A 23875-nucleotide genomic window follows, 5' to 3' on the forward strand; every position below is an offset into this window, starting at 1 on the left:
AATCTGCCAGGGGTCATCAGTACATTTTGGTAGTATTGGATTACGCCACGCGTTATCCCGAAGCAGTGCCCTTGCGGAATGCCAATGCGAAATCAATTTCAAAGGAGCTGGTTAATATGTTTTCCCGCACCGGCATTCCGAAAGAGATACTTACGGATCAAGGGACCCCCTTTATGTCTCGTGTACTTAAGGATTTATGTAAACTGCTAAAAATCTCCCATTTGCGTACCTCAGTATATCACCCTCAGACTGATGGTTTGGTGGAGCGCTTTAACAAAACCCTAAAGGGAATGTTGAAAAGGGTGGTGGATAAGGACGGGAGAGATTGGGATGCCCTACTACCATACCTCCTGTTCGCTATACGTGAGGTACCCCAATCCTCCACAGGCTTTTCACCTTTTGAGTTGGTTTATGGGCGGTGTCCTAGAGGCCTGTTAGATATTGCCAAGGAGACTTGGGAACAAGAGGTGACTCCTTATCGCAGTGTAATTGAACACATAACACTTATGCAGGACCGAATTGCAGTAGTTATGCCAATAGTTAAAGAGTGTTTAGAGCGAGCACAACATGCCCAAAGCACGGTATACAACCGAGCGGCAAAAACACGAGTCTTTCAACCCGGAGACAGGGTGTTGGTATTGGTGCCTACCATAGAGAATAAATTTCTTGCGAAATGGCAGGGACCATACGAAGTGCTGGAACGAGTAGGTGAAGTAAATTATAAGATACACCAACCAGACAAGAGAAAGCCCGAACAAATATACCACATAAACTTGCTTAAGGCCTGGCGGGACAGGGAGAGTCTGGTGGCAGGAGCTACCCTTGAGGATGGGCCTCGAGGGGCACCACCTTCTAAGGTAAAGGACCCCCAGGTAGCTCCGCCAGAAGTGGGTATTGCAGACACGCTATCCTAAAGCCAAAAACGAGAGACCAGGGAGTTCATACAGAGGAACGCAGATATTTTCTCGGAACTTCCTGGCCGGACTCATCCAATTAAACATGACATTATTACTGATCCACAGGCGCGGGTACGGCTTAAACCATATCGAATTCCGGAGGCTCGGAGACAAGCCATTGCCCAGGAAGTGAAGAAGATGTTAGAACTCGGGGTCATTGAGGAGTCCCGGAGTGATTGGGCTAGCCCTATCGTACTGGTGCCCAAACCCGATGGGACTATCCGATTTTGTAACGATTTTCGGAAAGTAAACGAAGTATCGAAATTCGATGCCTACCCGATGCCAAGAGTCGATGAACTGATAGAGAGACTGGGTTCGGCTAGGTACATATCCACTATTGACTTAACAAAAGGTTATTGGCAGTTTCCCCTCACGGAATCAGCCAAAGAGAAAACTGCCTTTGTTACGCCCCAGGGATTATTCCAGTACCGAGATATGCCATTTGGGTTGCATGGTGCCGCAGCCACCTTCCAACGTCTAATGGATATTGTCCTAAAACCCCATGGCCAGTATGCATCTTTAGCAATGACTGGGACACACATTTGTCAAAAGTACAAGCCGTCTTAGACTCCTTAAAAACAGCTGGGTTGACTGCCAATCCCAAGAAATGTACGTTGGGATTGGAAGAGGCTCGCTATCTGGGATATAGCATAGGGAGAGGCGTCGTGAAGCCTCAAGCCAATAAAGTGGATGCTATTCAAAATTGGCCACGACCGGTAACCAAAAAACAGGTTGGAGCTTTTTTAGGGATCGTTGGTTATTATAGGCGGTTCATCAAACATTTTGCAACCATCGCAGCTCCTCTCACAGATCTTACTAAGGGGTCGAATTCTGTCACAATAAAGTGGAACGCAGAAGCAGAGGAGGCCTTTCAGCGATTGAAAACAGTCCTCTGTGACCAACCAGTGTTGGTTGCACCAGACTTTAAACGGGAGTTTATTGTCCAAACAGACGCCTCTGGGGTGGGCCTCGGCGCGGTTTTGTCTCAAGAAGTAAATGGCGAGGAACACCCAGTGGCCTATCTAAGCAGAAAGCTTACAAGAGCAGAAAAGAACTACAGTGTAGTTGAGCGGGAATCCCTGGCTGTGAAATGGGCCCTGTGCACCTTGCGCTATTATTTACTAGGTCGCCAGTTTAGGCTAGTGACGGACCATTCGCCCCTAACATGGATGTCCCGGGCAAAAGAAGGCAATGCGCGGGTGACACGCTGGTTCTTAGCATTACAAGGGTTTAAATTTTCCGTTGAGCACAGGGCGGGCACAGCGCACAGAAATGCAGATGCGTTGTCTAGAACGCACTGCTTGGTGACTCGTCGTGTCCGACCCCACGGGCTCGAACAGAGGAGGGGAGTGTGTGAGGTGCCAAGGGGAGAGGTACTAGAAAACAGGTATGTTTCTCCCCGTTTCATTTCATATGTCTCCCTGTACTGATGATGAAGCCAGTTTATTTCACTGTAATCCAGTCCTGGTTTCCTTAGTGATCAGCATGGAAAGGACTGGTAGTTCCCCCTCCACTAATTCAATCCAGGTTTTGGTTTCCTGACTGGTCCAGCTGATATAATCAGGAGGAGCTCTCAGTCTATCGTCTGCTGAACTGGGAGCTGACACAGTAAGATAACATGGACTTGTTTGCTGTTATATAGGTTTATTTTGTAGTTAGCCTGCTATTGTTAGTTAGTGGCCAGACGGCCTTAGACGTTTTATTTCATGTTTGGCATGTGTAACATTGGATAACAAGTGTGCACAATAAATATGCCGTGTCCATATTGCTAGTCTGCTGAAGTGACTTCATAGCCACACGCTTGTGCCAAAGCAAAGATCCTAGCTGAGCTATCTATTCCCCACAATAGATTAAAAAAAAAAATACAAAAGCAAAAAAAATTTAGGCACACATACGTAGATTTCAACTACATAGCTAACACATACCTACATAACTTAGGTAATAATTTTTAATTTTTTATTTATTTATAGAGTACTATTATTTCAATAGCACTTTACATACATCAGTAATACTGTCCCTCTTGAGGCTCACTATGTAAATATCCTATCCACATAAAAACATAGGTGTGATACATTTTACACATAATTCTCAATATTACTGTAACACACATTAAGTATAAGAGGGGAGATGTGCATCATCAAAATTTTTTCATTTGGTGATATGAACCTGGATGTCAAGGTCCAGCATCATATTTGCTGCTGAGATTGTTATTTCCTCTTTTAACAGGGCTGGGTTTTTGTGAACAGCTAAAGAGATAGGCGGGATGGCTGTTCACCGCATCTCCTTCTCAAGGTGTGCTGCTCACAGTGCCACACAACACATGGTCAATGCTACATCACTATCCTCCCGATGCAATAGCATCGGGCCTTAATCTAGTGTGTGTGTGTGTGTGTGTGTGTGTATATATATATATATATATATATATATATATATATATATATTGCAACACTGATTGACAATCAATATCACATGCTGTTGTGCAAATGGAATAGACAACAGATGGAAATTATTGGCAATTATCAAGACACACTCAATAAAGGAGTGGTTCTGCAGGTGGGGACCACAGACCACATCTCAGTACCAATGCTTTCTGACTAATGTTTTGGTCACTTCTGAATGTTGGTTGTGCTTTCATACTCGTGGTAGCATGAGACAGACAAGTGGCTCAAGTAGTGCAGCTCATCCAGGATCGCACATCAATGCAAGCTGTGGTAAGAAAGTTTGCTGTGTCTGTGTAGTGTCTAGAGGCTGGAGGCGCAACCAGGAGACAGGCCAGTACACCATGCGACGTGGAGGGGGCCGTAGGAGGGCAAATACTCAGCAGCAGGACTGCTACCAAAGCCTTTGTGCAAGGAGGAGCTCTGCCAGAGCCCTGCAAAATGACCTCCAGCAGGCCACAAATGTGCATGTGTCTGCACAAACGGTTAGAAACCGACTCCATGAGAATGGTCTGAGGGCCCGACGTTCACAGATGGGGGTTGTGCTCACAGCCCAACACAATGCAGAACGCTTGGTATTTGCCACAGAACACCAGGATTGGCAAATTCGCCACTGGCGCCCTGTGCTCTTCACAGATGAAAGCAGGTTCACACTGATCACATGTGACAGACGTGTCATAGTCTGGAGACGCCGTGGAGAGTGATCTGCTGTCTGCAACATCCTTCAGCATGACCGGTTTGGCAGTGGGTCAGTAATGGTGTGGGGTGGCATTTCTTTGGAGGGCTGCACTGCCCTCCATGTGCTTGCCAGAGGTAGCCTGACTGCCATTAGGTACCGAGATGAGAACCTCAGATCCCTAGTGATACCATATGCTGGTGCGGTTGGCCCAGAGTTCCTCCTAGTGCAGGACATTGCCATACCTCATGTGGCTGGAGTGTGTCAGCAGTTCTTGCAAGATGAAGGCATTGAAGCTATGGACTGGCCCACCTGTTCCCCAGACCTGAATCCGATTGAGCACATCTGGGACATCATGTCTCGATCCATCCACCAACGTCACATTGCACCACAGACTGTCAAGGAGTTGGCGGATGCTTTAGTCCTGGTCTGGGAGGTGATCCCTCAGGAGACCATCCGCCGCCTCATCAGGAGCATGCCCCAGGTGTTGTACAGTAGGGAGGTCGTGGAGGCCACACACAATACTGAGCCTCATTTTGACTTGTTTTAAGAACACTACATTCCACTTTAATTTTGTGTGTGACTCCAAATCCAGGCCTCCGTTGCTTAATAAATTTGATTTCCATTGATGATTTTTGTGTGATTTTGTTGTCCGCACATTCAACTTTGTACAGAACAAAGTATTCAATGAGAATATTTCATTCATACAGATCCTGGAAGTGTTGTTTGAGCGTTCCTTTTATTTTTTTGATATATATATATATATATATATATATATATATATATATATATATATATATATATATATATATATATATATATATATATACAGTGCCTACAAGTAGTATTCAACCCCCTGCAGATTTAGCAGGTTTACACATTCGGAATTAACTTGGCATTGTGACATTTGGACTGTAGATCAGCCTGGAAGTGTGAAATGCACTGCAGCAAAAAAGAATGTTATTTCTTTGTTTAATTTTTTTTTAAATTGTGAAAAGTTTATTCAGAGGGTCATTTATTATTCAACCCCTCAAACCACCAGAATTCTGTTTGGTTCCCCTAAAGTATTAGGAAGTATTTCAGGCACAAAGAACAATGAGCTTCACATGTTTGGATTAATTATCTCTTTTTCCAGCCTTTTCTGACTATTTAAGACCCTCCCCAAACTTGTGAACAGCACTCATACATGGTCAACATGGGAAAGACAAAGGAGCATTCCAAGGCCATCAGAGACAAGATCGTGGAGGGTCACAGGGCTGGCAAGGGGTACAAAACCCTTTCCAAGAAGTTGGGCCTACCTGTCTCCACTGTTGCGAGCATCATCCGGAAGTGGAAGGCTTATGGAACTACTGTTAGCCTTCCACGGCCTGGACAGCCTTTGAAAGTTTCCTCCCGTGCCGAGGCCAGGCTTGTCCGAAGAGTCAAGGCTAACCCAAGGACAACAAGGAAGGAGCTCCGGGAAGATCTCATGGCAGTGGGGACATTGGTTTCAGTCAATACCATAAGTAACATACTCCACCGCAATGATCTCCGTTCCAGACGAGCCCGTAAGGTACCTTTACTTTAAAAGCATCATGTCAAGGCTCGTCTACAGTTTGCTCATGATCACTTGGAGGACTCTGAGACAGACTGGTTCAAGGTTCTCTGGTCAGATGAGACCAAGATCGAGATCTTTGGTGCCAACCACACACGTGACGTTTGGAGACTGGATGGCACTGCATACAACCCCAAGAATACCATCCCTACAGTCAAGCATGGTGGTGGCAGCATCATGCTGTGGGGCTGTTTCTCAGCCAAGGGGCCTAGCCAGCTGGTCCGCATCCATGGGAAGATGGATAGCACGGCCTACCTGGAGATTTTGGCCAAGAACCTCCGCTCCTCCATCAAGAATCATAAGATGGGTCGTCATTTCATCTTCCAACAAGACAACGACCCAAAGCACACAGCCAAGAAAACCAAGGCCTGGTTCGAGAGGGAAAAAATCAAGGTGTTGCAGTGGCCTAGTCAGTCTCCTGACCTTAACCCAATTGAAAACTTGTGGAAGGAGCTCAAGATTAAAGTCCACATGAGACACCTAAAGAACCTAGATAACTTGGAGAAGATCTGCATGGAGGAGTGGGCCAAGATAACTCCAGAGACCTGTGCCGGCCTAATCAGGTCTTATAAAAGACGATTATTAGCTGTAATTGCAAACAAGGGTTATTCCACAAAATATTAAACCTAGGGGTTGAATAATAATTGACCCACACTTTTATGTTTAAAATTTATTAAAATTTAACTGAGCCACATAATTTTTTGTTTTTTAAGATTTATGCATCTGTTAATAAATCCTGCTCTTGTTTGAAGTTTGAAGGCTCTAACTTATTTGCATCTTATCAAACCTGCTAAATCTGCAGGGGGTTGAATACTACTTGTAGGCACTGTATATATATATATATACATACATACATACATACATACATACATACATACATACATACATACACGGGTTGGACAAAATAATGGAAACACCTGGAAACATCAACAAAAGTTAGTTTAATATGGTGTAGGTCCACCTTTTGCGGCGATTACAGCCTCAATTCTCTGAGGTATGGATTCATACAAAGTGTGGATTGTTTCCAAAGGAATTTTAGCCCTTTCTTCAGTTCAAACACCCTCCAGTTCTTTGAGCGACGATGGCGGCGGAAATCGACGTCTAACTTGAATCTCTAAAATCAATCATAAATGCTCAGTAATGTTGAGGTCTGGGGATTGTGGGGGCCAGATGAGATGCTCAACTTCATTAGAATGTTCCTCGTGCCATGCTTTAACGATTCTAGCTGTATGAATTGGTGCATTATTATCCTGAAAGATGGCGTTCCCCTCCGGGAACAGTGCTTGAACCATAGGATGCACTTGGTCGCCCAAAATGCCTAAATAATCTCGGCTGTTAATTCTTCCATGAAGGGATATCATTGGCTCGGCGGATCTCTACAAAATAGCACTCCAGATCATCACAGAACCTCCGCCATGTTTTACGGTTGGGAGAAGGCAGTCTGGATGGAATGCTTCTTTCGTCTGTCTTCAAATGTACACTCGTCCGGAGGTTGGAAATAGGGTAAACGATGATTCATTTGAGAATGTCACATGTTTTCACTGCTCGAGGGACCAATTCTGGAGGTTTCTACACCACTCTAAACGCTTAGAAACATTTGTCATTGAGAGCAGCGGTTTTCGAATTGCAGCTCTTCCGTGGAATCCAGATTTGTGCAGCTCTCGACGAAGTTTTCGCGGAAACTGGGTTCTGTAGGTGTTCATTGAGCTCAGCAGTGATTTTCAGAGCCGTGGTCTTGCGATCCTCTCTCACAATTCGCTTTAGAGTCCGACGGTCTCTCTGTCAACTTCGACTTTCGGCTGGACCTGTGCTTTTCTGCGGACGTTTTTCCTTCTCTTTCAAACACAGTCATTACTTTGGAGACAGTACCTCTTGACACGCCAAACATTCGGGCACTTTCTGTTACACTAGCGCCTGCCATACAAGCACCAACAATTTGGCCTCTTTGAAAATCCGAGCGGTCTGCCATTGGTATCAGGTTCTCATCAATGTTCTTACAATTCTGCAAAACAATCAGTTAATTTACATACACATCACATAACAAATAACTACAAAACATTACCATATGTCACGGTTTGCATGTTTATAACATGTTCGAAGATTATGATGCCAAAACGTTAGGTGTTTCCATTATTTTGTCCAACCCCTGTATATCTAAAATATAATGTGTGTTTGTATGTGTGTATGTATCTGCACTGTCGCAGCTGCAGCCACAAAATTTTGCACAGTCACACGTCTGGACCCCGAGAGCGTCATAGGCTATGTTTTGAGATTAAATTTTAACCCCACGCGTTCCAATTAACCAAACAAATTTGCCCCTATGTACATAATAGGGAAAAAGTGTATGTATGTGTGTATGTCCGGGGTTGGCATCTGCACCGTCGCAGCTACAGCCACAAAATTTTGCAGTCACACGTCTGGACCCCGAGAGCATCATAGGCTATGTTGTGAGGTGAAATTTTAACCCCGTGCGTTCCAATTCATGAAACAATTTTGCCTATTATCATTTCTATGGTGTTATCCTTCTGTAAGGAGAAAACACCGTGTGCACTACTGTAATGGTGTCAAGTTAGGTCTCCAAACCATTTGTAATAAATGAAAGCCTGGCACTCATCTTAATGCTTAGTGAGACCATTTATTGTAGTACCAGAAAACGTTTCGGTCTGTATAGACCTTCATCAGTTACGTGCTAGTATGTTTGAATGCAGTTTACAGGAGGGCGCTTTTTATGATTTTCTTTGGTAAAACCAGTAATCAGATAATCAGAATGCTGCTGTAAAGCAGAAAAATCTTAACAGTGGGCAGTATAAGCGCAGCCTGATCCTCCTGGATGCTGGTGTGCAGACCTGAACCCCAAACCATCTCGATTGGGTTTAGGTCTGGTGACTGTGGAGGCCAGGTCATCTGGCGTAGCGCCCCATCACTCTTTTTCTTGGTCACATAGCCCTTACACAGCCTGGAGGTGTATTTGGGGACATTGACCTGTTGAAAAATAAATGATGGTCCAACTAAACGCAAACCAGATGGAATAGCATGCCGCTGCAAGATGCTGTGGTAGCAATGCTGGTTCAGTATGCCTTCAATTTTGAATAAATCCCCACCAGCATCACACCTCCTTGTCACCAGCAAGGCACCCCCACACCATCACACCTCCTCTTTCATGCTTCACGGTGGGAACCAGGCATGTAGAGTCCATCCGTTCACCTATTCTGCGTCGCACAAAGACACGGTGGTTGGAAACAAAGATCTCAAATTTGGACTCATCAGACCAAAGCACAGATTTCCACTGGTCTAATGTCCATTCCTTGTGTTCTTTAGCCCAAACAAGTCTCTTCTGTTTGTTGCCTGTCCTTAACAGTGGTTTCCTAGCAGCTATTTTACCATGAAGGCCTGCTGCACAAAGTCTCCTCTTAACAGTTGTTGTAGAGATGTGTCTGCTGCTAGAACTGTGTGGCATTGACCTGGTCTCTAATCTGAGCTGCTGTTAACCTGGAATTTCTGAGGCTGGTGACTCGGAAGAACTTATCCTCCGCAGCAGAGGTGACTCTTGGTCTTCCTTTCCTGGGGCGGTCCTCGTGAGCCAGTTTCTTTGTAGCGCTTGATGGTTTTTGCCACTGCACTTGGGGACACTTTCAAAGGTTTCACAATTTTTCGAACTGACTGACCTTCATTTCTTAAAGTACTGATGGCTACTCGTTTTTCTTTACTTAGGCTGGTTTCACATTTGCGTTTTTTAGCGCTGGAAAAAAACGCACACCTGCGCATGCGTTTTTCCCCTATATTTAACATGGGTGCGCATACCTGCGCGCTGGTAAGCGCATGTATGCGATTTTCATGCGCTGCGTTTTTTTGGGGTGTGCGTTGGGATTTTCCAGACGCAGCATGTTGCATTTTTTGGCCCTGCAAAAAAGCGCATGCGCACATATGCGCACGTTTTGCGCTAAAAATGGCCATTATAGCCTATGGATGCGCATATGTGCGCACTGGCATGCTCATGTATGCGTTTTTTTGCATATGCATTTTTTTTTTAAACCATGGAATTTAGGGGTTTGGGTTAGAGTTAGGGTTAGTTAAGGGGGTTTAGGGTTAGGGTTATGGTCAGGGTCAGGGTTAGGGTTGGGGTTTGGGTCAGGGTTAGGGTTAAGTATGGTTTTGTTAAGGATTAGGGTCATGGTTAGGGTCAGGATTAGGGTTAAGTATGGTTTTGTTAAGGGTTAGGGTTAGGGTCAGGGTTAGGGTCAGGGTTAGGGTCAGGATTAGGGTTAAGTATGGTTTTGTTAAGGATTAGGGTCAGGGTTAGGGTCAGGATTAGGGTTAAGTATGGTTTTGTTAAGGGTTAGGGTCAGGGTTAGGGTCAGGGTTAGGGTTAGGGTCAGGGTTAGGGTCAGGGTTAGGGTTAAGTATGGTTTTGTTAAGGATTAGGGTTAGGGTCAGGATTAGGGTTAAGTATGGTTTTGTTAAGGGTTAGGGTCAGGGTTAGGGTCAGGGTTAGGGTCAGGATTAGGGTTAAGTATGGTTTGGTTAAGGGTTAGGGTCAGGGTTAGGGTTAGGGTCAGGGTTAGGGTTAAGTATGGTTTTGTTAAGGGTTAGGGTCAGGGTTAGGGTTAGGGTCAGGGTTAGGGTTAGGGTCAGGGTTAGGGTTAGTTAGGGTTTGGGTTAGGGTTAAGTATGATTTGGTTAAGGGTTAGGGTCAGGGTTAGGGTTAGGGTCAGGGTTAGGGTTAGTAAAGTCATGGTTTGGGTAGTGTGAGGGGCCACCTAAAAATGTTGGAAAAAAACGCAAACGCGGTAAAAACGCGCTAAAAACGCATACAAACGCATAAAAACGCTGCGTTTTTTTCATGCATGCTCATAAAAATGCTTGAAAAAAACGCAGCAGTTGTATGCTTATGTATGCGTTTTTTCAATGCGTTTTTTTGCGGGAAAAACGCGCTGCAAAAAAAAGCAAGTGTGAAACTAGCCTTAGCTGCTTATTTCTTGCCATAATACAAATTCTAACAGTCTATTCAGTAGGACTATCAGCTGTGTATCCACCAGACTTCTGCCCAACACAACTGATGGTCCCAACCCCATTTGTAAGGCAAGAAATTCCACTTATTAAACCTGACAGGGCACACCTGTGAAGTGAAGACCATTTCAGGTGACTACCTCTTGAAGCTCATCAAGAGAATGCCAAGAGTGTGCAAAGCAGTAATCAAAGCAAAAGGTGGCTACTTTGAAGAACCTAGAATATAAGACATATTTTCAGTAGTTTCACACTTTTTTGTTATATAATTCCAGATGTCATAGTTTTGATGCCTTCAGAGTGAATCTACAATTTTCATAGTCATGAAAATAAAGAAAACTCTTTGAATGAGAAGGTGTTTCCAAACTTTTGGTCTGTACTGTAAATATATATTGGGAAAAAAAAATACCCTTCTGCAGGCAGACACAGGTGGTGACACCTGTGCTGCAGACACACCTGTGCTGTGGCCTGATCGCATATGTATTGTGTATATAATCTTTTGCTCAAGATTATCCTGAAAGTCATAAAAATAAAAAAAATCTGTTTGAAAATGTCGCTGGCCGCACCTGCGCAGTAGCAGCTATCGGTCTGTATAGAGGTGATCCGTTGGTGCTACTGTACTGGTGCGGCCGGCACCTTCTTGGAGGATTTTTTTTTTCTCCCTCTACAAAGATGGCGCCGCCTGCGCAGTAGCAGCTCTCGGATCACTGATAGCTGCTACTGCACAGGCACGGCCTGTGTCATTTTAAAATGGATTTTTTTTTTTATGAATTTCAGGATAACCTTAAACAAAGGAATTATGTACACTTTACATATACGATCAGGCTGCAGTACAGCGCCACCGCTTGCGCCTGTCTGCAGATGGGTATTTTTTTTTCCTGAAGACATGTGTATATATAATAGTTATTATGTTAACTAGAGGGCAGGTCAGTGAGGGAGCAGTGACCTGTTAGCAGCCATACAGATGACTAATTAGAGCACCACATGAAGACTCCTCTACAGGCTGCCCCGGGGCAAAAGAATCTCATTAATGCAAAACTGAAAATAAAGATTAAACAACAACCACAAGATGGATTTCATCAACCAAGGTATCATTGTAATCAGTATAACGGCGACGACCTGACAGTGCTGTAGATTACTCAGCACACGTTCCCTTTAATTATGCCATTTACTTTACAAGTGACACACCGTGTCCGACGTGTATCAACAACAAGGGGATACGCTGGAATTGATATCTATACGTTAGATATGTAATATTTGACAGTGAAATTATGGGCTATAGAAGCACATACACACACACATGCACGTTCACACACATTGCAAAAGAGACACATGCACACACACACACACATGCCCAATAGGGCATATTAGCAATCCGGGCCTGCATCCACCTCAGGAGCACTAATGGACAGACTGTATAAGATAGCCTCTTCATAGTGATGTAGCTCCACACAGATAAGTCATGAGAAAAGTAGTGATTTGATAAGAGACCTTTGTGTATGTTGGTGCTGGTTGCACCTAAAGTAAGTTTATATTTAGAGACATAGGATATTTGTTGGGTCTTCTATCATTTTAATTATTTCTTGACTAACAGGATTTGAATATCTAGAGCACTACTTTTATATTGTAATATTTGTAGATATTAATAAAGGTTATGTTTTATCATTTTGTCTGTTAGTCTTCTAACTTTCAGTATGTGCTGCAATTCTGTTATTTTTCTGGACTTTACAGCTGGAAATGCAGTAGTGCATGTGAAATGTGGCCAAGTCATCTTGAAGGGAAGAACTTCAGCAGGTGTTTTCAAAGTATTTCCAAAAAGAAAAGAACTGTTCCTTACGTGTTTTTTGTTTCTATTTTTTATAGCTTGTTCCCTCCAAGCCTATATGCAGTGCCCATGTCTGATATTCATAAAAATGAACTCGACAGTGTTTTTCTGGGGGTTATTGAAGCCCTTATTCTCCAGTTGTTGACCTTCAGACCATTTATGGAATTGGTCTTGAGTAAATTTCAAGGTAAGACGTGCAATTTTTTTCTGTTAGATTCTAACACAAGCTACCTTTCTATATTTTAATAATTCTCCAACAGTCTAAGCAGAAATTTCTTCCAGGATGGTTACAATTGAGCAGCATAACTTTTCTGGCTTTGTAAAGTAAAATCTTTGTAAAAACATTGCACACCTGGTCTCCAACACTGGCTCTCCAAGAGGGCTTGCTTGTTTGTAAAAAATTAAAAAAAAACCCTGTCGTATGAAATAAAAAACAATCTGTGTAAAATATATTCATACCAACGCAAGCTGAGCATATGTCAATAAATCACTGATACCCACCTGAAACGTAAAAATACCAACCAAGGAAAATAGTGATCTAAAGTCTCATAGATCATTTGTTTTATTAGCTCCTTAGTGACAGAGCCAATTTGGTACTTATTTAACCAAGCCAATTTTTACAATTCTGACCGCTGTCACTTTATGAAGTGACAGCTCTGGAACGCTTCAACGGATCCCACTGATTCTGAGACTGTTTTTTTCATGACATATTGTAGTTCATGTTAGTGATAAAATTTCTTCAATATATCTTGCGTTTATTTATGAAAAAAAAAAGGAAGTTTAGCAAAAATGTTGAAAATTTTGCAATTTCAAACTTTTAATTTTTGTACCCTTAAATCAGAGAGTGGTGTCACACAAAATAGTTAATAAATAACATTTCCCATATTTCAGCTTTACATCAGCACAATTTTGGAAACATGATTTATTTTTGTTAGGACGTTATAAGGGTTAAAAGTTGTCCAGCGATTTCTCATTTTTCATAGAGGAAGATATGAAGAGTTAACTAGAAGAGTAGTTAAGTGTCCGAGTCTTGGACCTTCATAACTGCTAGGTGGTAGAAAAGCATTCCCCTTTCTCGTATAGAGAGGGTGATTTAGGTATTTACACAAAGATTTGATAAAGTTCCTGCGGGAAGCGGGTTGGGGAAGTTGGAGGGGTAGGTTAAGTTGAGTTATATTAATGAGGTTTTGGGGGGTGGTTAGTGTTGGTTGGGAGGTTATTGGGGGGGATGGAGACCAAAAGGGGGAGAACGAAATTCTAATGTCATTGACTATAATGGGAGGAAGTTTAAAATTTTGAGTTGGAACGTCATGGATCTGTCTAATAACACGAGGCGTACAGCAATATTGCAACATATTTTGAAACCGAGGCCCTCGCTGATATGCCTTCAGGGAACTCATTTGGTTAAGGAAAAAGTAGCTGTGCTACAGAGGAGATGGGTGAGGAAGCCTTATCACGCAATGTTCCCTGCCTATGCTAGAGGCGTGTCAATTCTGGTACACACAAGCACACCGTTTGAGGAGGTGGAGGTGGTGTTAGACAAAGATGGTCAATATGTGTTTGTAGTGTGTAAGATTTTTAATAGATTATTGTGTATTGTCGGTGTATATCCCTCCATTTTGTTCAGAGGTGTATGAAGGCACAAGACAATATCTAGACATTCTGATAAAGTGGTAATGGAGGAATTGAGGGCAGCGAAGGAAGCGGAAGTAATCAGTGTTCACAAGCTACACAGAGCCGCATGAAGGCCGATCAGGAGGAGGTAAATAAATTATATTTGCGTAAGGTGGAGAGGTTGAGGGCATTTCAAAAGGAAGTTTTTTATGCGGAGGATGAAAAAGTAGGACATCTGCTCTCAGTGGTGGCATCTGCACAGCGAGACTCGGTACATGTATATGCCTTTAAAACTAGAGAATGGAAGTGTAGTTACGCAGGGGGAACAAATCTTGGAGGTTTTTAGGGGGTTCTATAGTAAGTTATATTCCTCACAGTTGCAGCAGGTGGAAGAGGGGTTGGATAGGTTTCTGGGGAAGGCAAAATAACCTAAATTAAGCAATGAAGATGGGGACTGGTTAGATGAACCGCTCTCAGTGGAGGAATTGAGAGAAGCTTTGGTGTCCATGGCCGGGGACATGGCTCTGGGGGCTGACGGCATCCCAGCTGAAGTATTCAAAAACCTCAATGAGGAACTAATAATTAAACTACTAGGGGTATTTAATGAGTCGTTGGAGAGGGGAGTATTGCCCGCATCTATGAGGGAGGCCATTAAACTGTGTTCCAAATTATTATGCAAAAAGTTTAGGAGTCATAAGGTTAGAACTTTTTTGTTTGTCATTTAAACTCATTGATGGTGATGTGTGTCAGGGCTCTTTATATCACTGAAAGCAATTGCAGATACCTGTGCAAATTAGTTTGGCAGGTGTGTCCAAATAAAGGCAAGACTACTTAAGAAGGCTGTTCCACATTATTAAGGAGCCTTCATTTTTTGCCAAAATGGGAAAGAAAAAGGATGTGTCGGCTGCTGAGAAGCAACAAATTGTGGAGTATTTAGGTCAAGGCATGACTACAATCAACATTGCCAAGACACTTCATCGTGATCATCGCACAGAAGTAGTATGTAGCTGATTCCCAGCACACGCGTGTGCGTGCTGATAAGGAAAAATTGAGGACTCTTTCCAACAGTCAATTGCGTCAGGTTAAAAGAGCAGCTGCAAAAAAGCCTTGTAATAGCAGCAGACAAGTTTTTGAAGCTGCTTGTGCCTCCAACGTCCCCCGAACAACAAGATACAGGGTCCTTCAGAGGTTTGCAGCTGTGCATAAGCCATCCTGTCGACCACCTCTATCCACTGCACACAAGCAGAAACGGCTCCAGTGGGCCAAACGATACATGAAGACTGACTTCCAAACTGTTTTGTTCACCGATGAGTGCCGTGTAACGCTCGATGGTCCGGATGGAGTGGAGGATGGATGGTTGATGGACACCCCATGAAAACACGGCTAAGGCGCCAACAAGGAGGAGGTGGAGTAATGTTTTAGGCTGGAATCATGGGGAGATTGATTGTCGGCCCCTTTAGCATCCCTGAAGGGGTAAAGATGAACTCCATAATATATGTGGAGTTTCTAAAACAGCACTTCCTGCCATGGTTCAAGAGGAAGAACCGTGCTTTCCGCAGCAAGATCATTTTCATGCATGATAATGCAACGTATCATGCTGCAAATAACACATCTGCATCTCTGGCTGCTATGGGCATAAAAGAGTAGTGATACAGACAAGGCGTGCACTCTGTGGATATGAGGTAGGTGCAAGCTGAACCTGAAACTTAGTCCAGACGGTCATCCAGTGAAGAGAAAACAGCTGCACTCTGGGAAATTTTGATTTTTAATGCAAAAAAATTATTTTATTGAAGACACCACAAGGGAATAGTGCGTTGAGGTAACGTTTCGACCCTATGTCGGGTCTTTTTCAAACCTCACTTAAAGCACAAGAGAAAAAGAAGCAATCACGGCAGTATGAATGTGCAGGAGGGGCTAAAGTGCCATATGTAGAAGTCCGGTCTGGCAGGGACCAGGCAGAGGTCCTAAGATAAGCTGGAAGCGTGGGGCAGCAAGCGCCATCTGTGGTGTAGTGTGGTGTGGTGTACATCACAGACAGTGATTCTTTCTTTTTCTCTTGTGCTTTAAGTGAGGTTTGAAAAAGACCCGACATAGGGTCGAAACGTTACCTCAACGCACTATTCCCCTGTGGTGTCTTCAATAAAAAAAAATGTTTGCATTGAAAATCAAAATTTCTCAGAGTGCAGCTGTTTTCTCTTCACTGAATGGGCATAAAAGAGGACAAAATTATGGTGTGACCACCATCTTCCCCTGACCTCAACCCCATTGAGAACCTCTGGAGCATCATCAAAAGGGAGTGTCTATGATGGCGGGAGGCAGTTCACATCTAAGCAACAGCTCTGGAAGGGTATTCTGTCCACACGCAAAACAATTGAAGCACAAACCATCCAAAAACTGACAAATTCAATAGACGAGAGAGTTCAGAAGCTTCTTTCGAACAAGGGGTCCTATGTGCAAATGTAACATCACCTAGAATAAAGTTTTGACTTGAAAACTGTTTGATTTCATTTTGTAATAAGCTGATAATGCTTATAATTTCACAATTGACCATTTTTTTGTTCAAAATAAAATTAAAAAGGTTGAAAACTCTGCTGTGCATAATAATTTGGAACATGCATTTTGAGTGTTTCTTATTTTTAAAAATATACTGTTTTCATAGGCAGTTTGTTCAAAAACATTGCAATTATACTAGAATATTAGATGACTGGAAAATAACAATTTAATTAAATTCACCGCACACTCAAACAGACTTTATGCAAATAGGTGTTCATTTTATTACATGTGGGAGCCAAACAGGAATATAGCACACAGTGGAAGCGATATAAATAAAAGACGTTTCGGCTCAGCCCGAGCCTTTATCATATTATCGCTTATTCCAATATTGGAGGTTTGTATAGGGTGCAGAAGGAGAGGAGAATCTCTCAAGAAGAAATACCAAGATAAATGGCTGATGTGTGCTGAGAGAAGGAAGCGCTCCCGCGCCTGTCAGAGGTGGCGTCCAGAAAGGATCTTTTCGGTCTTAGCCTTCAGAGAAGCCCACTCCGTAGAGGAGATGTAAGTAGAGAGTTGTGCTTCAATAGCTTGTATATTCTGTTTAGTTTCCACTATAGCTTTCTTATTCCAATATTGGAGGTTTGTATAGGGTGCAGAAGGAAGGGAGAATCTCTCAAGAAGAAATACCAAGATAAATGGCTGATGTGTGCTGCAATTCATATAGGTAATTTAGAGAAAATGAGGAAATATTTTTTGCATAATAATTTGGAACACAGTGTATTTGTGGATATCCGTAAGGCTGCGTTCACACGTTCAGGTTTTTTCGCGGCGGTTTTTACCACAAAAACGCCAAAAAAACAGCATCCCATGCAATCCTATGGGATTCCACAATGCTGTGCTAATGCTGCGGATTTTCTCGCGGCGTAATCGCATTCCGCCCACATAGGAATGAATTGTTCTGCTTATTTTCCGCATGTGGCTGTGCCCACCATGCGAAAAGTAAGCAGAACATTTGCGGATGGTACCCACGTCCGGAGAAGAGGAGACTGTCCTCCGGGCTCTGGGTACCATATCCTTGTAAAAAATAGAATTAAATTAAAAAAATCGGGTTATATTCACCTTCCGATGTCCCGCGCAGCATCCCCAGGCCTCCGCGATGCTACGGCAGGTCTCGTTCCCAGTGATGCATTGCAATGACCTTTGCTGATGTCACGTCTCGCGATACTGTAGCGGTCTCGCGAGACCGCGACATCATCAAATGTCATTGCCGCAATGCATCACTGGGAACGGCACCTGCGGTAGCATCACGGAGGCCTGGGGACGCTGCGCGGGACGTCGGAAGGTGAATATAACCAGATTTTTTTTATTTTTAACATTAGATCTTTTTACTACTGATGCTGCATAGGCAGCCTCAATTGTAAAAAGTTGGTCACACTCGTCAAACACTATGTTTGACGAGTGTGACCAACCTGTCAATTAGTTCTCCAAGCGATGCTACAGATCACTTGGAAAACGCTAGCATTCTGCAAGCTAATTACGCTTGCAAATCACTAGTTTTTCCGCTGGAAAATCAGGGGAATTTAAAATGTGATTTTCCCGCGGAATGGAATTCCGGAATTCTCGCGGTAATTTCCGCGAGAATTCCGCTACATGTGAACCCAGCCTAAAGCCGAAAAGGACTCGCAGCTGCCGGAGTCATATAGACTAATATCACTCCTGACAGCAGATATTAAGATTCTGGCAAAGGCCTTGGCAAACAGACTGATTCGGGTAATAGATAAAGTGGTTCATTCAGACCAATCTGGCTTTATGCCTAATAAATCCACTGCTATCAATCTAAAGAGGCTGCAAATTAGAGCTGAAAATGTGGGTAAGAGAGTAGTGGTATCCCTAGATGCTCATAACAGTGTGGAATGAAACTACCTGTGGTCAGTACTGAGTCAATTTGGGTTTGGGTCAGTGTTTACCTCGTGGGTAAAATTAATATACTCCTCTCCAGTGGCTAAAATTAGAGTGAATAATAAATTGTCAGAGAGTTTTCAGCTGTTTAGAGGTACAAGACAGGGTTGTCCGTTGTCCCCGTTGCTTTTTGCCCTGGCAGTGGAGCCATTAGCTGCTACAATAAGAAGATCACAGGAAGTGAAGGGGTTTGTGTATGGGAAAATGGAGGAGAAAGTAGCGCTATATGCGGATATTCTGCTTTTCTTGGAAAATCCTGGGGAGACCTTCGGGAATGTAGTGACAGTAATTGAGGGTTTTGGGGGAATATCGGGACTGATTATTGGGATAAGTCGTGTGTATTGCCTATAGATGGAGAGAATGACTGTACCAGGGAGGTGGAAGTGCAAACTAAATTAAAGGTGGTTCAAAAATTTAAGTATTTGGGGATCCATATAGCTCTCTCATTGACGAGATTTGAGGAGCTTAATTTAGACCCTTTATTACAAAGACTGCGTACAAAAATTTCAGCGTTGAATAAGCTACATTTATCGGTGGTGGGCAGGGTGAATCTCCTTGAGATGACTGTGATTCTGCAGTTACTATTTGTGTTACATAACTCCCCTATTTGGCTCCCATTGTGTAGGTTCCGCAGGATAACATCGCTATTCGGCGAGCTAGTGTGGGTTAGGAAGAGTCCGAGTCTCAAACAGAAAATATTGCAGAGAACAAAGGAGGAGGGTGGTATTGTACTCCCTAATCCCTGGATTTATTTCTTATCCACACTATGCCAGCATCTCAAAGGTTGGGAGGAGATGGGTAAGGGACGGATGCTCAGAAGTTTGGAGTATCTAATAAAAACCTTGCCGTTGAGTATGGGTCTGGAGGCGGGACTTTTCAAAAAATGGCGGTCTCAGTACCATAACATTAATTTAATTCACAAGATATGGCAGAAAATTTAACAGATTATGAGGCAACACGTTTCACTAGGTTTTCGCCTATTTGAAGTAACCCCTATTTTCAGGAGTTCAATAATACGAGGGATTTGTTGAGTGGAAGGAGGGTGGGCATTGGTTGATAGGTCAGTTGATTTGCAGGGGGAAGCTCAAGTCATATGAAATGTTACAGGAGGAATTTCAGTTCCCAAAGCTAAATCTATTTCAGTATTGACGAGTTCAACAAGCATTTCAGGCAGAAAGCAGAAGAGGGCCTATAGAAATACAGACGGATCTCATGCTAGATTTTATACTTAAAAACAGTGTAATGAAGTGGGAGATATCAGAAGTATATAGAGATCTGCTGCATGCTTTTCTGGGAGGACACCCTATGAAAGCCAGAAAGAAGATGATAGGTGGGAGTCTATTCTAGAGTATGTATCTAAGATATCTATGAATGAACCTGGGAGAATGTCACAACAATAGTGTGTGATTCACAGGGTCTATAGAACCCCTGATATGTTATTTAAAGCCAGGTTGAAGTCCAACTCTGATTGCTCAAGGTGTTCACAATCTCAGGTGGGCATATTGCATATGCTTTGGCATTGTCCCAGATTGTCCTCCTATTAGTAACATAGTTAGTAAGGCCGAAAAAAGACATTAGTCCATCCAGTTCAGCCAATAAAATTCTGTCAGAATAAATCCCCAGATCTACGTCCTTCTAAAGAACCTAACAATAACTGTAAGATATAATATCGTTACGCTCCAGGAAGACATCCAGGCCTCTCTTGAACCCTTCGACTGAGTTCGCCATCATCACCTCCTCAGGCAGGGAATTCCAGATTCTCACTGCCCTAACAGTAAAGAATCCTCTTCTATGTTGGTGGAAAAACCTTTTCTCCTCCAGACGCAGAGAATGCCCCCTTGTGACCGTCACCTTCCTTGGTATAAACAGATCCTCGGAGAGATATTTGTGTTGTACCCTTATATACTTATACATGGTTTAGATCGCCCCTCAGTCTAGACTAAATAATCCTAATTTTGCTAATCTCTCTGGGTATTGTAGTTCCCCCATCCCCTTTATTAATTTTGTTGCCCTCCTTTGTACCCGCTCTAGTTCCATTATATCCTTCCTGAGCACTGGCGCCCAAAACTGTACACAGTACTCCATGTGTGGTCTAACCAGAGATTTGTACAGAGGCAGTATAATGCTCTCATCATGTGGATCCAGACCTATTTTAACCCCTTCCCGACCTGTGACATAGCGTATGCGTCATGAATGTCGGTGCCAATCCGACCCATGACGCATTCGCTGTGTCATGAGTTTAAAGCCCCCCTGCGGGTCGGGTGACCGGGGTCACGGAAAGGTCACCTGACCCGCAGTGACAGGACCCTTTGTGCTTCACCACAGGGGGGTGGCTTAGCCCCCCCGTGGCTACGGTCGCTCTAATTGGCTGTTGAAAGTGAAACAGCCAATCAGAGCGATAGTAATAGTTCATCAATGAAATTTGATGAACTATTACAATCCAGCCATGGCCGATGCTGAAATAGCATCGGACATAGCTGGAGACACTAAGTTAACCCCCCGCCGACTGACGGCGCCGATTAGCCGCCGCCACCGACTGACGGCGCCGATCGGCCGCTGCTGTCACAATCTGCCCCCCTCCCCCTTCCCTCCGATCCCCCCACCTTCCGATCACCCCCCACGATACTAGCCCTCCCGGTGTCCCGCCGTCCCGGTCCATGGGCGCCGCCATCTTGGAAAATGGCTGGCGCATGCGCAGTGTGCCCGCCGGCATTTCCCGGCGGCAGATTCGTTTTTTTTTATTTTGATCACTGTGATAAACTCTCACAGTGATCAAAATAAGAAAAAAGTAAATCACCACCCCCCTTATCACCACCCATAGGGACAAATAATAAAATATTTTTATTTTTCAATTAGGGTTAGAAATAGGGCTAGGATTAAGGCTAGGGTTAGGGATTAGGGTTAGGTTTGTGACTAGGGTTGTGGTTAGGGTTATGATTAGGGTTGAGATTAGGGTTAGGGGTGTGTTGAGGTTATGATTGGAGTTAGAATTGAGGGGTTTCCACTGTTTAGGCATATCAGGGGGTCTCCAAACACGACATGGCGCCACCCTTTATTCCAGCCAATTTTGCGTTCAAAAAGTTGAACAGCGCTGCCTCCATTCCGAGCCCCGACGTGTGCCCAAACAGTGGTTTACCCCCACATATGGGGTATCAGTGTACTCAGGAAAAATTGCACAACAACTTTTGGGGTCTAATTTCTCCTGTTACCCTTGGGAAAATTAAAAATTGGGGGCTAAAAAAATAATTTTTGTGGAGAAAAAATTATTTTTTATTTTCATGGCTCTGCGTTATAATCTTCTGTGAAGCACTTGGGGGTTCAAAATGCTCACCACACATCTAGATTAGTTCCTTGGGTGGTCTAGTTTCCAAAATGGGGTCACTTGTGGGGGGTTTCCACTGTTTAGGTACATCAGGGGCTCTGCAAACATAACATGACGCCCGCAGACCATTCCATCAAGTCGACATTTCAAAACGTCACTACTTCCCTTCCGAGCCCCAACGTGTGCCCAAACAGTGGTCCCCCCCACATATGGGGTACCAGCGTACTCCGGACAAACTGGACAACAACTTTTGGGGTCCGATTTATCTTATTACCCTTGTGAAAATAAAAAATAGTGGGCTAAAAATCATTTTTTGAGGGAAAAAAAATATTTTTTATTTTCACAGTTCTGCGTTATAAACTTCTGTGAAGCATTTAGGGGTTCAGAGTGCTCACCACACATCTAGATAAGCTCCTTAGGGGGTCTAGTTTCCAAAATGGGGTCTCTTGTGGGGGAGCTCCAATGTTTAGGTACACAGGGTCTCTCCAAACATGACATGGTGTCCGCTAACGATTGGAGCTAATTTTCCATTCAAAAAGTCAAATGGCGCTCCTTCCCTTCCGGGCCCTGCCGTGCACCCAAACAGTGGTTTATGACCACATATGAGGTATCAGTATACTCAAGAGAAATTGCCCAACAAATTTTAGGATCCATTTTATCCTGTTGCCCATGTGAAAATGAAAAATGAAAAAACTGAGATTAAAAGAAAATGTTTGTGAAAAAAAATACTTTTTTTTTTTTTTTTTTACGGATCAATTTGTGTAAATTATCGACCTAAATTTACCACTAACATGAAGCCCAATATGTCATGAAAAAACAATCTCAGAATCGCTAGGATGCGTTGAAGCGTTCCTGAGTTATTACCTCATAAAGGGACACTGGTCAGAATTGCAAAAAATGGCCAGGTCATTAAGGTCAAAATAGCCTGGGTCATGAAGGGGTTAATGCACCCCATGATCCTGTTTGCTTTGGCAGCCGCTGCCTGGCACTGACTGCTCCAGGTAAGTTTATCATTAACTAGGATCCTCAAGTCCTTCTCCATGTCAGATTTACCCAGTGGTTTACCGTTCAGTGTGTAATGGTGAACGGTATTGGATTGTAGTGTTGAACTGCATTGGAGTGGTGTCTTGAAAAGTATAATATTACAGGTTATACATACTAGATTCCTTGATAGGGTGTTGATCCAGGGAACTAGTCTGATTGCCATATGTGGAGTCAGGAAGGAATTTTTTTCCCCAATGTGGAGCTTACTGTTTGCCACATGGGTTTTTTCCAGGACGTCCACCTGACAGCACCATGGAGGACGTCCTCCTTACTGGGACAGGAAAGCACATGAGAGATTAAAAGGTCCCGTCCTACCCCCTTTCCCTCAGTGTTTTTCCTGTCCCTGCATGGAGGGACACACGAGAGGATCGCTGCAGAGCTTACTGGAGGGCCCAGAGGGATCGTGCGGCGAGTCCAATCCTTCACCCTGTTGAGAAGCCCAGGGCCGAAACTCCCCAGTGGGGAGTCCCTCTGCCTCGAAGGCCAGAGAGCAGGACGACGCTCCTGGAGAGGGAGCCGCTCCTCCCGGTGGGAGACTCTCGGCTTCGGACATCTGACTGCCGGATCCCTGGAGTGGAGGCGGTGCGGAGCATGGTCCCCGCAGGCAGCTGGGCGCCGACGTCACAATCAGGCGCAGGCGGTGACTTGCGTTCCAGAGTGGAACGCGGAAGTGGCCGGCGCGTGGTTTCCTGGCCTCTCATGAGAAGACGCGCGTCACTTCTGGTTTTGAACCTTCAGCGTGCGCTCCAGGGGGAAAGTGACTGACTGCAACCAGAGGACGCGGCGGAAATGGAAATAGAAGCTCCATCAGACGGAGGGGTAAGTGCGTCTGGCGCAGACCACCCTCCCCACAGCCAGCCCCGCAGCCATTTACAGGAGGGACTGGCCTGACTACCCCTATCTTATACCATTAGGATAAGGGAACCCCAGCAGCCTCCCGACCGTGACTA

At 44.0% G+C, this 23875-nt stretch overlaps 1 protein-coding gene across 3 annotated transcripts in view; it reads left to right on the top strand.

Moving 5' to 3' along the window:
* Positions 1-23875, top strand: part of FIRRM (FIGNL1 interacting regulator of recombination and mitosis) — a 737920-nt gene that overhangs the window by 355901 nt on the left and 358144 nt on the right. For all 3 annotated transcript variants that reach the window (XM_073557998.1, XM_073557999.1, XM_073558000.1), the window contains exon 11: positions 12532-12680. In XM_073557998.1, coding sequence (XP_073414099.1) covers positions 12532-12680 — 149 coding nt within the window. The remainder of the gene's footprint in view (positions 1-12531; positions 12681-23875) is intronic.

Source organism: Dendrobates tinctorius, unplaced genomic scaffold, assembly GCF_039654945.1.
Source record: "Dendrobates tinctorius isolate UK_male_01 unplaced genomic scaffold, ASM3965494v1 ptg000012l, whole genome shotgun sequence".
Classification (NCBI taxonomy): Eukaryota; Metazoa; Chordata; class Amphibia; order Anura; family Dendrobatidae; genus Dendrobates; species Dendrobates tinctorius.